Source organism: Uloborus diversus, chromosome 9 (genome assembly GCF_026930045.1).
Source record: "Uloborus diversus isolate 005 chromosome 9, Udiv.v.3.1, whole genome shotgun sequence".
Lineage (NCBI taxonomy): Eukaryota > Metazoa > Arthropoda > Arachnida > Araneae > Uloboridae > Uloborus > Uloborus diversus.
The window spans coordinates 157,939,506-157,953,251 of record NC_072739.1 but is presented as its reverse complement, the minus strand read 5'-3'; the positions used below and the strand labels follow the sequence as shown (position 1 = coordinate 157,953,251).

General features: G+C 30.0%; 1 protein-coding gene across 1 annotated transcript; it reads left to right on the top strand.

Moving 5' to 3' along the window:
• Positions 1 to 241: 241 nt before the first annotated feature.
• On the top strand, positions 242 to 13,141 carry LOC129229297 (vesicle-trafficking protein SEC22b-B-like). The gene is made up of 5 exons (XM_054863574.1): positions 242 to 466; positions 1,985 to 2,094; positions 7,253 to 7,413; positions 8,119 to 8,265; positions 10,784 to 13,141. The coding sequence occupies exons 1-5, from the start codon at positions 392 to 394 to the stop codon at positions 10,930 to 10,932; spliced, it is 642 nt and encodes a 213-aa protein (XP_054719549.1). The 5' UTR covers positions 242 to 391; the 3' UTR covers positions 10,933 to 13,141.
• Positions 13,142 to 13,746: the final 605 nt, after the last annotated feature.

Genomic DNA, 13,746 nt, shown 5'->3' with positions numbered 1-13,746 from the left:
CCGGTGAGCAATATTTAGCTGTTTCAACAATGAAGGTGCAGTTGATTTAATATCTTTTGAGCTTTGTCTCGGATAAAAATAACTTCAGTCTCCTATTTTTATTAATTTTAAGCTACGAAAGAGCATCCAAAATTTTCGGGCCACAAATTAACTACTTTCTAAATTCTTAGAATTCAAAAGGCTCGCCTGTCGCCTTTTATCTGATTTCAGATCCTTTCCATTCACTGTAACTTTGAAAAATAGAATCATCCGATCCGTCATCACTGTTGAGTTGACAAGGATATGGTTATGTTAAAATAAACATTGTTTAATAAATTCATCTTTTCAACAGCTTTTTGGAGTATTAACATCATTGAAAAGTTTGTCAGAGTTCTTTAGAAATAACTTCAAAATGATTGTCTTGACTATGATAGCAAGAATTCATGATGGTTTAATATTAACGGAGTCGGTTCAACACGACGAGGAGGTAGTATAACTTATTTTTTATTTTTTAAATTGATTACTATTTGCAGGAGGAAAAAATAGATATAATTAGGAAAGGCATTTGTTGGGAAAGAATTAGTCTTGCCTGAACTTCATGTCATGAAATAAGATCTTACGGAAAAGAAAACATTTGTATAGGGTTTTATTTTTGCTTTTCAGTTGATTTGTCATAAATACTAAATCGTCTGAATTTTATCATTGTTCGGCGCATCTGCTGGTGTTAATAAATTGAAAATGCTTAGAATTAGTTTTTCACGCGAAAAGTATCACGTTAAATTTTCAGTGATGCAAATTTTTGAGGGATATCTTTACAACCGTAAGCTTACATCTTTTGGACTCGATTCATATGACGTCACCGAGGGTCCTATAGCAGAAGATAAACGATCCTGTGGCGTACATCAACATATAGTTTTGGAGCTAAAAAACTCTTTTTTCTACTTCATCTTCAAACTTTTAAACATAAAATTATTGTAAAGCAATGAAAGTCTTTCTTTTTGATAGTGTTTTCCTGATTTTAAACCTTTTGGTTTCTCATCAGAAAATGGATAAAAAATCATTTTCTTATATTATCACTTTTCCCTGCTGTTTTCACATAATATAAATCTCTATAAACCCTACTAAATTGTTTATCATGTATGTTAAGTCCAAGGGTTATTTGAAAAAATGTGTTCTAAAACATAATAAGAAACATTGAATACGCTCAATCAAAATACCCAAAGACAGAAAAATTAAATGTACTATTGCAGCACCAAGAATAAAAGGCTGCCTGTAAGTCCGAAATAGCTGTTTGCAATGTTTTTTTTATCAAATTATGAGTTTTAATGTTGCATATGGTTATTTCCTCAATATAAATGTATTTTTTTCACTCGGTTTGAATTTATACCTTGGGGAAAATAGAGTAAAAAACATTATGATCAGAAACTTATAAATGGTTCTATAGTAGACTCTCAATGACTCGAAGCTTTAAGGGACCACCTGAAACCTTATAATTTCTAAAAGGCCGGTCCATGCATCAAAAAAGGTTCAGAAATTCTAATTTAGGCCAAAGGGACCTCAGTTTAGATTTGTGATAGCTAAACATGCTCTACAGGATGGGACAGGATTTTTCTCGCCAACAAAATATATTGATTGTAAAAAATTTTCTTTTTTTTTTCCACAAAATTTAGATCTAAAAAGGAAAACCTGGATCAACCTCTGATCAGTTGTGAATTCGTACATTTTCCAGTATCTCAACAACAATGGGATAGTTGAATCCTAAGACGGGGTCAATTATATATGTGTGGTCCCGGGGCTAAAAGCCCCTAGACTAGTTGTCATTGACTTCAAAAAAATTACTGTTCAGTATTTTCCACAAAATTTCTGAATATCTTCAAAGTAATCTTACAGTCTTTTTTATAATTGTTTTTATGCAAAATACTCCATTAGGTTCTTTTTTGTTTAAAAAAAAATTGATTGCATTGACTGCTTTTTGAATATTTATTTTTTCTAATATTTGTTCTAGACTAGTAAATCCACATATGAGTATCACAGTCAAGCTAAGGGCATTCTTCGAAAACTAAATTCCAGCTCTGTTCCAGTTTGCAGCATAGAAACTGGTCCATATTATTTCCAGTAAGAAATGTTTTTGTTTTTTAATAATGTATCGCAACTAATTTATGAAATTGCTTGTGTTGTATTCAATAAGAGCAAATGAGGTAGCTAAAAAACTGGAAATATTCTATATGAATATGTTAAAATAATGTTATCCAGTAATATATTATTTGATATTTAGTTGCAGATGCTTCTTACACTAAGAGTGTTGCCCGGCATAGCACAGTCTTCCTCGGAATTGAAAGTTGTCATGTGATGCGTGTTAAACAATCAGGCTTAAACAAAAGGTTAAAAAAGATAGGCTAAAATTTCCCATTAATGTGTTGAAAAGTTCAATTTTATGTCTAAAAATTAAAGTTAAAGACCGCTTTGGAGTTTTTTTAAATTCCAAAAACTCAGTGTGACCAAAAGTATGTTGGATCCCTAGAATTTTGTAACCAGTAAATTTACTGCTTACCTTCTTCTGGTGCCAAAGCCAAGTGTGTTTAGGATGTTCATGAGTTTTAAACTTAACTGGCCATAGTTACCCTGTCGACTGAAATACATTAAATTTTAGTTTGGTTCAAACATTGCCTGATCATACTTGCCAACTCTACTGTTTTTAACGGCAGACTCCCGTTTTTTGCTTCTGTCTACCAATTTCCCATTCTTTACGTCAATCATCAAAAGGTTTCATTTTCTCCTCAATAGATGGCGTCCCTTTCTAGTTGTCTACCAATGTCGGGGAATAATAATTTTTTCAATTAATAACTCATTTAGTAAAAATTTATCTTTTGGAAGCTTTCCACATTACGTGTTCTTGCCGAAAATTGCAGCAGATTTCAATCTTTTTGTGTCTTGAAAATATTTCAATTATTTTTAGTTTGATGTTGTTTTATCATATGCTATCCTAAACCTACTTATTTTATATTTTATTTTCATTCATATTGATTTTTTTTTTCGGATTTTAGTAATTAAATTTTTGTAGCTACTTTTTTTGGTATAGACTGGGGAATGTACTAAACTTTAAGCAAATTCATTCCTTATTATTTGGTTTTCCTTTGCAGTATGTTTGTCGTGCAACTTGCTTACATCTGCAAAAAATCCCCATTTCACTTTGAGTTTAGTATTCATGTTGTTTAAAAGCATTATTTTATAACTAGCAAAAATACCCGGCGTTGCCTGGGTCAGTAATAATTATTAGAAAAAATCGTTACTTGCTTTTGTTTTCTGTTTTAAGTGAAAGAATTTAAAACACATCTTTTTGACGTGATTAAAAATCGAGTTTCTTGCTTACCCATAAAACTAAAATAGCAATAAGTATAAAGAACAAAGTAGTATTGATTTAGAAACGAAAGCACTATATTTAAGCATATACAAATTTCCAAAACATGAAATTAATCTTCTCATGTTTAAAAAGATTAATCTGTTGATACTTTTTTTTAACATGGAGTCTAAAACCTTCTCTGTATGGCTAATGAAGTACGAAGTGATTTAAAAAAAGTAGCTGCGCTCGTAATCCCCTTATACTTGCTTTGGCTATTTTGAGAAATTTCAATCATTGTGGGCTCTTGGTGCGATTTTACCGAATTTGCGGGAATCGTTTTGGAATACCTTCGATGATGGTCCCTCCTTCTTTCCTTACTTTGTAAAACGATATGATATTAATTTTCGTTACAAAGATATTATCGTCAGGTGCTGAGATACTTTTGGTCACCATAAAATGGCGCTAAAGAGTTTCATCCGAAATGTTTCCAAAATAAGTAGTAAAATTTGGCGATTGTTTGAAATTGTGCAAAAAGGAAAATTAATGGAAGTTTTTGTGCTGTTTATGGATTTGCCTAATTTAGTTGCTGGATTATTTAACACAGTAAAAAAAGTTTTTTAAAGATTCTTTGATTGGCGATATTTTGTTTACATGGTGAAAGCTGAGAAACATTATGACGTAGTCCTCGGCTTCAAAAACAGCGACGTTGAAAAAAACTGCCAAATGCATCAGCTACGGAAATCTTTCTGCAAAAATTTTGGCGATCTGCTGGTTGATTGGATAATGAGTAAGTGTTCAATCAGCATAAATAATAATAAAAACCATTAATTACATTAAAGTTCCGTTTAAATGGAAAATGATCAGCCAAATCATATATTATTTGGCAATCTTGTGCAAAAATCTTACTTCAAGATTTGACTTGAGAAAAGCCTTGAACAGTCACGAAAAGCAAAGATATTCAACGATACAACAATTGTCGCTATTGACAGCGAGTTGAGATGATACACTAAATACTGTATTGAGTTTAGGAAAGCCTTTGAACATGGATCTAAAAAGCTCATAACTCGTTTTTTATTCTACTTAGAAATTTCGAACAGGTGCCATCTTCAGCTGAAAAATCAGAGCTTTCGATGGACATATAATGTAAATATGTGCAAGTATTTTTTCATCCCAATATTAAAGAATTTATACAAAAATTGTGTTTTATTGCCCCCCTAAAGGGGTTTTGCCCCCCATAACAGGACGAAAACTACCCTATGTGTTATTCTGATGCATAAGCTATATTATTGTAAAGTTTCATCAAAATCCGTTCAGTAGTTTTTGCGTGAAAGAGTAACAAACATCCATACATCCATACAGACAAACTTTTGCATATATAATATTAGTAAGATTCTGTTGTGAAGGTACGTTGCTTGTAAATCACCTTTATACCTCTAGTGGAATCTCCTGTTTTTTTTTCTTCGAAGGTTGGTAAGTATACTATATACGTTTTACGCTAACTTTAAAAAAAACATTTTAATAGCAGTTTTAATTATTCTAATTCCTTACGCTAATACTATTTGTATTAAAAAAGAGAAAATAATATGCACTGAATATAGTACTTTCAAAAAATTAAATAATTATATTGTTTTGGAACTATTAATTTAATTTCAATAAAAAGATTGCAAAATAAAGTATTTTCTTTTTCATATAATTTATAAAAATGTTATTTTCTTGTACATAGAAATAACAATTTATCAGTACAAACTAAATAAATTTGCACACAATGCCCCACTTTCTGCGAGGATAATTTTGATTTATCAACTGGGGATCCCACAGTTTAATCAAAGGAACTAGTAAGTGTGTGTGTAGTTAGTTTTGTCATCTAAATATATTCCAGAGTATAATTATTTAATAAATTTCTTAAACCTTGTTTACGTTACATTTGTGTTCAGTTTTTAAAGATGTTGCCGACGTGACTTTAGTATGACGTCACACCCGCAACGCTCAATAACTATTAAATTCTTTTTGTGTCTGTTATTGAAAGTACTTCACTGAACTATTTTGTATTCTAAGTTTCATGACTTACAGGCAAATAATGTGTTCTCTTAATTATTGAGAATGATTAAATGTGTTTACTTTTTGTAACATAAGCACATTTAACTGTTAGTGACAGGGTTCGTACGGGTCATGAAAATCCTGGAAAGTCATGGAAAAAAATTACAAAATTTCAGACCTGGAAAAGTCATGGAAAATTGAAATTTTCATTGTAAGTCATGGAAATTTATTTCAAGTCATGGAAAAATGTCCTGGACAAAGAGAAAGGAACAGTAGCTAAAGGAGCATTTGAAATCTTGAGTGATTTAACAGTATAGCATATAAAAGCTATTAAAAGTGGAAAATTGAACGTTCCAAAAATCAAATCTGAATTTTGAAATCCCTTTACATCCACTTCTGTAGCAGTTGTTTGCTATTTTTTGCGATGTGATTTTACTGCCTGGACATCACTTATTTTGAATTTTCTGTTATTTTCAATACTTCTTATGTTTCATATTCTGTAGTAGCAAAATTTCACATTCTTAGTTTAGCCATGCCCACTCAAAAAAAAAAAAGCAATTCAATTGCATGCAAGTTCGATTCCATCACTCGTAAGGACTTTATTATTAAATTTATCAGAGTTTATCTTAATTTGTTGAATGTTTTGAAAATAAAGATTTTAAGTCAGGCGATAGAATACAGAAAAAGAGGAATTTTCAATGCTCTAAAACAGTAGTGCCCAACATATGGCACGCAAAACTAATCCATGCGACCCACTATTACGTTCAATGTCGGGAATTAAACGTATTCTGGAATTTCTGAACCTATTAATTTATATGCATTTGAAAATATGCAAATTTGTAAACAAAACAAATATACTTTTGTATCAGGAGATTGATTCATTACTGACTAATTTTTTTTCAAAAAAGACCTGGTTTAGAAACATAAAGAACTAAACTATGTGGTTTTACTTTAAAGAACCAAAATACTGTCAAGTTACGTGGATGATTAAAGGCACTGTTGACTCTAAAAAGTAACTTTTGAAGCAAATTTATTGAAACTTAGTGATTACTCATTCAACCTTTGTCCCATTCAATTTCATTCTGCCTGTTAAAAAAAAAGACATTTAAGCATCATCATATTCGTTTTACTGCATTTTTACTTTACGAAAATTTATATGATGAAGACAAATAAGAATAGTTTAGTTTTTTAAGTGTGCATTTATATTTTTTCCATTACGAGTAAGTGCTTCAATGAGGCTGTGACATTCATATAGACGTTTTGCTAATTCTCATTTCCAAATATTACCAAGTTTGAGATTAAATAGTACTATTCTCTTCGTGTAAAGAGGTCATGAAAATTTTCATTGAAGTCATGAAAAAGTCTTGGAAAAGTCATGGAATTTTTTCATCCAAATAGAGTATGAACCCTGTAGTGAATACTTCTGTTCAGACAAACACTCTCAATAATAGATGTCAGATTATGTGTGTAAATTTAGAGATTTGTAGAATTATTTGTTCAGCTGCATGAGATCATGAAACATAAGCATTTTTGAAGCAGTCTGTATCTCACAAGCATAATCTCACTTTTTTTTTTTTGATTAAAATAAGCAAGTTATTGACACAAATTTTAATTCTTTTTTAGTAAAATATGAAATGTGTGGTACACTTTTAACAATTTATGGCAAAATTTTAACCATATTGTAAGGAAATTTGAATTTTTATCCTGATATCCACTTTTTTTTTTTTTTTGGATTGGGTGGAAGGTTAAATACCTTTTGGCTCTTAATACTTGTGTTAATATAATTTAAAAAGTTTTCAATCCCTTAATTTTCCAGTTTTTCCCTATATTTGTTTCATATTCAAGCTCATCTCATATGCATGAAGTAACTATTAATTCTTAGTATTTTTCCTGCAGCTATTTAATTCATGATGGTGTGTGTTATCTTGCTCTTTGTGATAAAGGATTTTCCAAACGTCTCGCTTTTGCATACTTAGAGGACCTGAAAAATGAATTTAGTACTCATTATGGAAAGATGGTTATTTCTGCCACCAGACCTTATAGTTGCATAGAATTTGGTATGAAAAAAATTAGTCTTAATTTTTATCAAGAATAAAATATTTCATGCTTTTCCCTGTTACTATCGCATTAAGAATCGTTTTTTTTTCTCTCCTTAAAATTTATGTTTGTCATTCAGTATCTTAATTTTAAAAAATAGAACTATTAATCATAATTATTATGACATATTTTTTTTTATTTTTTAGAATTTTTTATTCTTATGCATATTTGTGAAACATAAAATAGAAAAGTATTTTTTAAGGAGAAAATTAATAGCATTTGAAAATTACTTTAACAAGTTTATCCAGTCACAATTCTTATTCAGAATGGGTTAGGAAAGAAAAGCTTTAATGTGATCCACAAGACTTCAGCTGTCCCATTTGGCTCCCAGGGTTGGAAATCTAGGCGTACAATCAAAATTTTTGGTTGCAAAATGGGGCTAACAATTGCTTGTTTCAATCAATTTTGCAACATTTATATTTAATTTGAAAAAAATGTGGATTTCCTTCTTAATATTTTTTAGGCGTACTGCCTGAGCTTGTGTTTGTCAAACATAGCCACTTATACAGGTCATGCATCTAAGAAGATTTTGGAAGTTTGTTTAGTTAATTTCCTCACAAAAAGGGGAGCGGGGGAGATTCCTAATATAACAGTTAAAACATTTTTTACAATCTAATATTTTATCTTTTGCCACAATCATTTTATAATTCCCTGTATTATTTCAGATACCTATATGCAAAAAGCCAAAAAGTCCTACTCCGACAATCGTGCCAGGCGTAATCTCACCAATTTAAATACAGAACTGCAAGATGTTCAGAGGATTATGGTTCAAAACATTGATGATGTTTTACAGAGAGGTGCAGCTCTTTCTGGTAGGTGGCCACTTTTATGAAATTTTATTTCTGTACGTGCATTTCACTACTTACTTCAGGAAAATGGTTTTATCTTTATTCAATTAGTCAGTGTATAACTATTGCTCATTCATTTATGCATGGTTTTTTAGTTTGATTTGTAGTTTTTAGTTCTTTTTATTCGTGCAACTGAACTGTTTTACTGCCTTACCCCTCACCTATGGATCTCAAAGATTTTTTCAATCTATGCCACAAGCATCTCTGGTTGGCACAGGTTTTTTCACTTAAATAATGTTTTATAAAATCCTAAAGCACTTTAGCAATCACCTTACACCTTACTTAAGTACAAGTATCAGCTATGTGTAGCTCAGTAGAATCAATCTAGTTTCTCTTCCGCTCCTTAATCAATTATACTTAAAATTCGCTGCAATATTCCCACAATAATCCTGTGCGCATAATAAAATGTGCAGTCAGTATATACGAGTACTGGTTGGCTTTGAAGTCAAAACACCTAAGCACTTTCTCAAATGGTAAAAAATGACAAATCCATTTATGCATTTGGTATCTTGACAATATCATTATTAATAATGTGAACAATCATTTTCTGATATGTTTATTAATAAAAGTAAGATATAAAGTACAATTAGTGATGAATGCTTCAAAATTGCATAATGTAATAAACAAGGGAATATTTACTAATGTTGGAACATTTTGCCTCTCCTCAATCTCTCAAATCTGACTAATATTACGCATGGATATTTTTTACATTTAATTTATGTTTCAAGTAATGCTATATATTTTTCTGAAATTAAATTTTACTATTAGGTTTATTTTAGTTATTAAAAACTTTTCCATTTCCTTTAATAGATTGACTTCTGTGTTCTTGTTATTACATAAAATATGATTAGTTTAACTATAAATACATGTTTTGCAAAAGATGTACTACATTATTTCTCGATTTTTATTATTATTATTATTATTATTTTTTGTGAATACGCCATAACTTCCTCAATAGCTTGTCAAATTTGATATGTAACACCTCATTTTAAAGATTTTTTTTTCATTGATTTTGGCAAAAAAAAAAAAAAAAAACAGACAATTCATATTGAGGTTTTTTTTTTTTTTTTTTTTGAAAAAATTGCTTATTCTGTTTTTTTTTTTTATTAAGCATTGCTTTATTGTATAGCACCCCATGGAGAGAAACCGTAAAGCTCAGTTCGTTTGAGTTTCATGCTAAAAGTGCAAAGATCGTGGGTTTGATCCCATCATGGGTTTCTTTCATTTTGAATGACTTTTTTTTTCATCTGTTTAATCTTGATTCGAATTTCCAAAAATATATGATCTAAACTTATTGCGGAATTCTGAACCACAATTGTACTTTTGTATTAAAATTAAAAGAAAACATTACTTTTTTTTTTGAATATACTATATTTTTTTTCTGTGGGGCTTTCTTAATACAGTATAGCTTTAATTTAACGATACCCGATTCAACAATTTCCTCAATTTAATGATGCATATCACTGGTACATATTTGACTGCATTGAATGTCTATGTTCCTCAATAGCCTTGTTTTAACAACAACTTTTTCCAGTCCTTTGACAATCGTTAATTGGTGGTTTTACTGTACTTCAACTATTAAAGTAAGGCATTTTATTTTATTTTTCACTGCCATTGGTGAAAAAGAAACAAAATTGTGACTGTTTTCCAAAAAGTTGAAAAAATCGGTGTGTTTGAATTACCACTTTCAAGCGTTAATGTTTCGAACAAGTCAGCAAGTGAATCCATAAGCACCCCTGATCCTCACCAAAGGATTGCAGTCTCTGCTTGGAGAATGCTTAAGAACTGCTTTAGTATTGATATTTCTTGTATGATTTTAAAATGTTACCTTGACCTTCTACAGCTGCATGATAAAAGATTATTGCACTGAAGAAAATCCAGATTTCCAGATTTTTGTGGTAATAATCTGAAAATTTTTCAAAAAGAAAAAAAGACTCGAAAACTTATGGAATTAAATCTTACTAATGGTTTATGCTGCAGTTAAAAAAATATTTGGGGGAATGCACCTTTTACCTTGGGTAAATATCATGATTGACAAATTTTTGTTAGGCCAAAATAACTCAGTTTAGATTACTTATGCCACCTTTAACTCGAAAAGCAGACATTATTATGGCTTTTAATAGGAGGTTATTTTAAACCAATTTACAATAAATTAGTATTATTTTTGCAATAATAAAACATATATTTTGGCAAATTGCATTCCCACAATGTACTGACTGTAGTCATTGAAAGTACTTCGGATGTCTTTTCATCCATAAGCTCATTATTTTTTGCATTGAAAAAGGCGTTCCCTGTAACTCCGAAACACGTTGTCTGCTTTAATTTGCAAATTTGTGCTTCATCTAATGTTGTTTTGTCTTACTTTACTTTTAATTGTGTTTCTCATGTTAACTCAAATATCACTATTTTAATTTATTATATTTTAAGGCATTTCTATGACACTTTCCACTCATGCTAACTTGGAGTTATTTATTTATTTTAGAACTAGATTCCAAAGCAAGTAATTTATCCCTATTATCTGAAAAGTACAAAAAGGATGCTCATTTTTTAAACCTGTCTTCTGCATATACTAAACTAGCTGCTGCTGCGACGGTAGTTTTTGTTATATTTATGTACTTTTGGTTGGTGTAAAAGAGCAAGTCTGATGGGCAATGGTTCAAGGGTAAAGAAAACTCTTTACATGCAAGATGAACAACAAGGGATAAAATAAATTCTTCCATGACCCTAATTGTATGCATCATTTTATAAACTTTTTTAAACCAAATTATGTATGCTTTTCATGTATTATATCACTTCATGTTACACAGCACAACACTTAGCAAACATCCAATTTAAGAATAATTTTTTCAATTATTTTGTAGCAATTTATGGAAATGAGGAGCATGAAAACATTTTTTTCAGCAATTCAATGGCCAAAAAGATTTATTATTATATCAAGTGTTTTTTTTTTTTTTTTAATGCAAAATACCTTACAAAATTTGCTACTTAATACAAAGTAGTAAACTTCTTTCAGCTAAAATTTATGAATGTAGTAACTTGTGTTAAAAAATAATAGGAGGGTTTTTTTTTTTTTTTTTTTGCAGTTGGTGTTACTAGTTGAAATTATTGTTGTTGAGTAATGCTTTATTTATAATGCTTATTTATCCGACTAAAGATTGTTTATTTATTTATTATTATTATTTTTTTTTTTTTTTTTTGCTATTGTCACGAAACAAACTTGAACTGTGAATCATGAAATTTCACAGTATGAATTGAATATTGAGTGAGTACACTCAATGTTTATAGCTTCGTTTCGTATAAGGGTTATTTCACGATATTTTTCATATTTATGTAGATTCCGTAACGTGACCTTTTTTTTTCCATAACCTTTTAATTTACTGTTTGATTTGCAAATTATTTTAATTTGAGTTGGTGTGTTGGTAGGAAAAGCTCAAAATAAAATAATATGCAAATCAAACAGTAAATATAAAAGTTATGTCAAAAAAAAGTTGCATTAGATACTGACTCTACATAAATGCTTAATTACCGTGAAATGACCCAAAACCAATTAATTTTAAAACTTTCATCTGCAAGGGAGACTTTATTACCTTTCTTTCTGCAAGAGTTATATATCGAGTCATAAAATTATTCTTTTTTTTAAAAATCTTCAGTACTTTAAAAAAAAAAAAAATAATAATAATAATAAATAAATAAATAAATGAAAGACCTGTTTAAATTACAGTAGTGTGAAGTGAAGGTTATGGAAACAATTCAAATCTGTATAAATGCTTTTCCCTTTCACTTTTTTTTTTTTTTTTTTTTTTTTCAGTTTGTGTCTGGTTAGAAAAATTTACAGCTTTGAAGCTGATTACAAAATCACAAATATTTAAAATGCTTTTTAGAGTTTGTGTAATAAATTTTAAATATATATTAGTCATGCTTGAAATTATTAGTGTAATTAATAAAATTATCTTTGATGCTATGAAAATGGTAGTTAAAACATAAATGTTTCAGAGTTAAATAATCCTCTCCTTAATGTTTATATTCCGTGAAAAGATTTTATGCATGCATTTTAAAGCACTGGTTAAGAATCTTCAGAGCCCTAAAAGAAGAGGTGCTCTCAATTTTAATTGTAAAATTTGCATTTGAAATGTAAGTTTTGTGAAGTTTGCAGAAAGTGCAAATTTAGTCATGGTGTAACTAAATTCATCAAGCTACCCAATTATTTTACATTTTTCGATTTCTTTATGATTTTTGTTAATCATGCAAGCTTAAAATATTTTTATAAACTGTTTACACTTCTGTGTTGATATTTACATGCAATTTGGTAGTGCCAGCTTTTGTGCTACATTTTGACAATGTTGATGGAATATAAAAAATATCATGTATTGCTGCTTTAAAGGCGAGATTGCTGTCCCTGTGGATAAAAAGTTTCTTACAAAACTTAATTCTCATAATTAAAAACAAAAGGTGATCTCAAGGTGAATAATTCTTCTAGTGCTGTGTTTAATGAAGTCATGTAGTACATGTTATTGGAATAAACACTATGAAGATTTCAATCTATTTTAACAATACATTCTGTCATTCCTTAAGCAAATGTAAATCATTTATTTGGTCAGTTATCTTTTCTAATCATCCGGGATGTTTAGAAAAGTCAAATGATATCCTTATTTTGTGAAAATTCATCCTTTTTTATCTACAATTTTTACTAAATGTTAGAAAGTTATTTGATTGTTTTTTTTTAAATTGCTATGGCAGTGGTAGCAGTTGATGCATTTTGAAAAAAGCAAAAAATCCTGTTTTTTTATTGTTTTTTCCAGAGATATATTTACTGTTTCTATTTTATTCAATTCATAATAAATTTTCATAAAGAATTCTGTTTCAGTGTTTGTTTATACATTTCATTTACACAATGGTACATGAAGTTTTTACTTTTTTCTATATCTAATGTACCGAAAAAAGTATTGGATTCGTGCAATTTTTCGAATTTGGACAGATTCGGACGTTTTGAGGTGTGCCGAGTCCATTTCGGCCATTTTTGGATAATGTCTGTCTGTGTGTCTGTATGTGTGTGACCAGTTTTTTGTTGCCACTCTACAGCAAAAACTACCGCATGAGTTCGAACAAAATTTGGTGCCTATGTGAACTTGTGCCCATTGGTTTTTGGTGCGAATTCCTCCAGGGGGAGGGGAGCTTCATGAGTCATGCATGCCTGCTATTCCCCAAGAAGTAACTGGCGGAATCAAACAAAATTTGATCCATATCTTGCCCCTAACAGGTACAGTTGCTGATTCAATTTTGGTGCCAATAGCTGAAACGGGGGTTGAGATATAGAATGTTTTTTGTCGTCAATTGTGACTGCTGTATCTCAAGAAATAATGAACGGAATCAAACAAAAATGTTTCGACAAGTAGCCCTTTGAGGGTATAAGAGCTGATTCTATTTTGGCGTCAATAGCTGAAAAGG

Excerpts from the sequence above, each read along its gene's own strand:
- LOC129229297 (XM_054863574.1), top strand. The coding sequence starts at position 392 with ATGATTGTCTTGACTATGATAGCAAGAATTCATGATGGTTTAATATTA. Across the intron at positions 467-1,984 it reads CGGTTCAACACGACGAGGAG|ACTAGTAAATCCACATATGA; the intron begins GTAGTATAACTT and ends TATTTGTTCTAG. Across the intron at positions 8,266-10,783 it reads GAGAGGTGCAGCTCTTTCTG|AACTAGATTCCAAAGCAAGT; the intron begins GTAGGTGGCCAC and ends TATTTATTTTAG.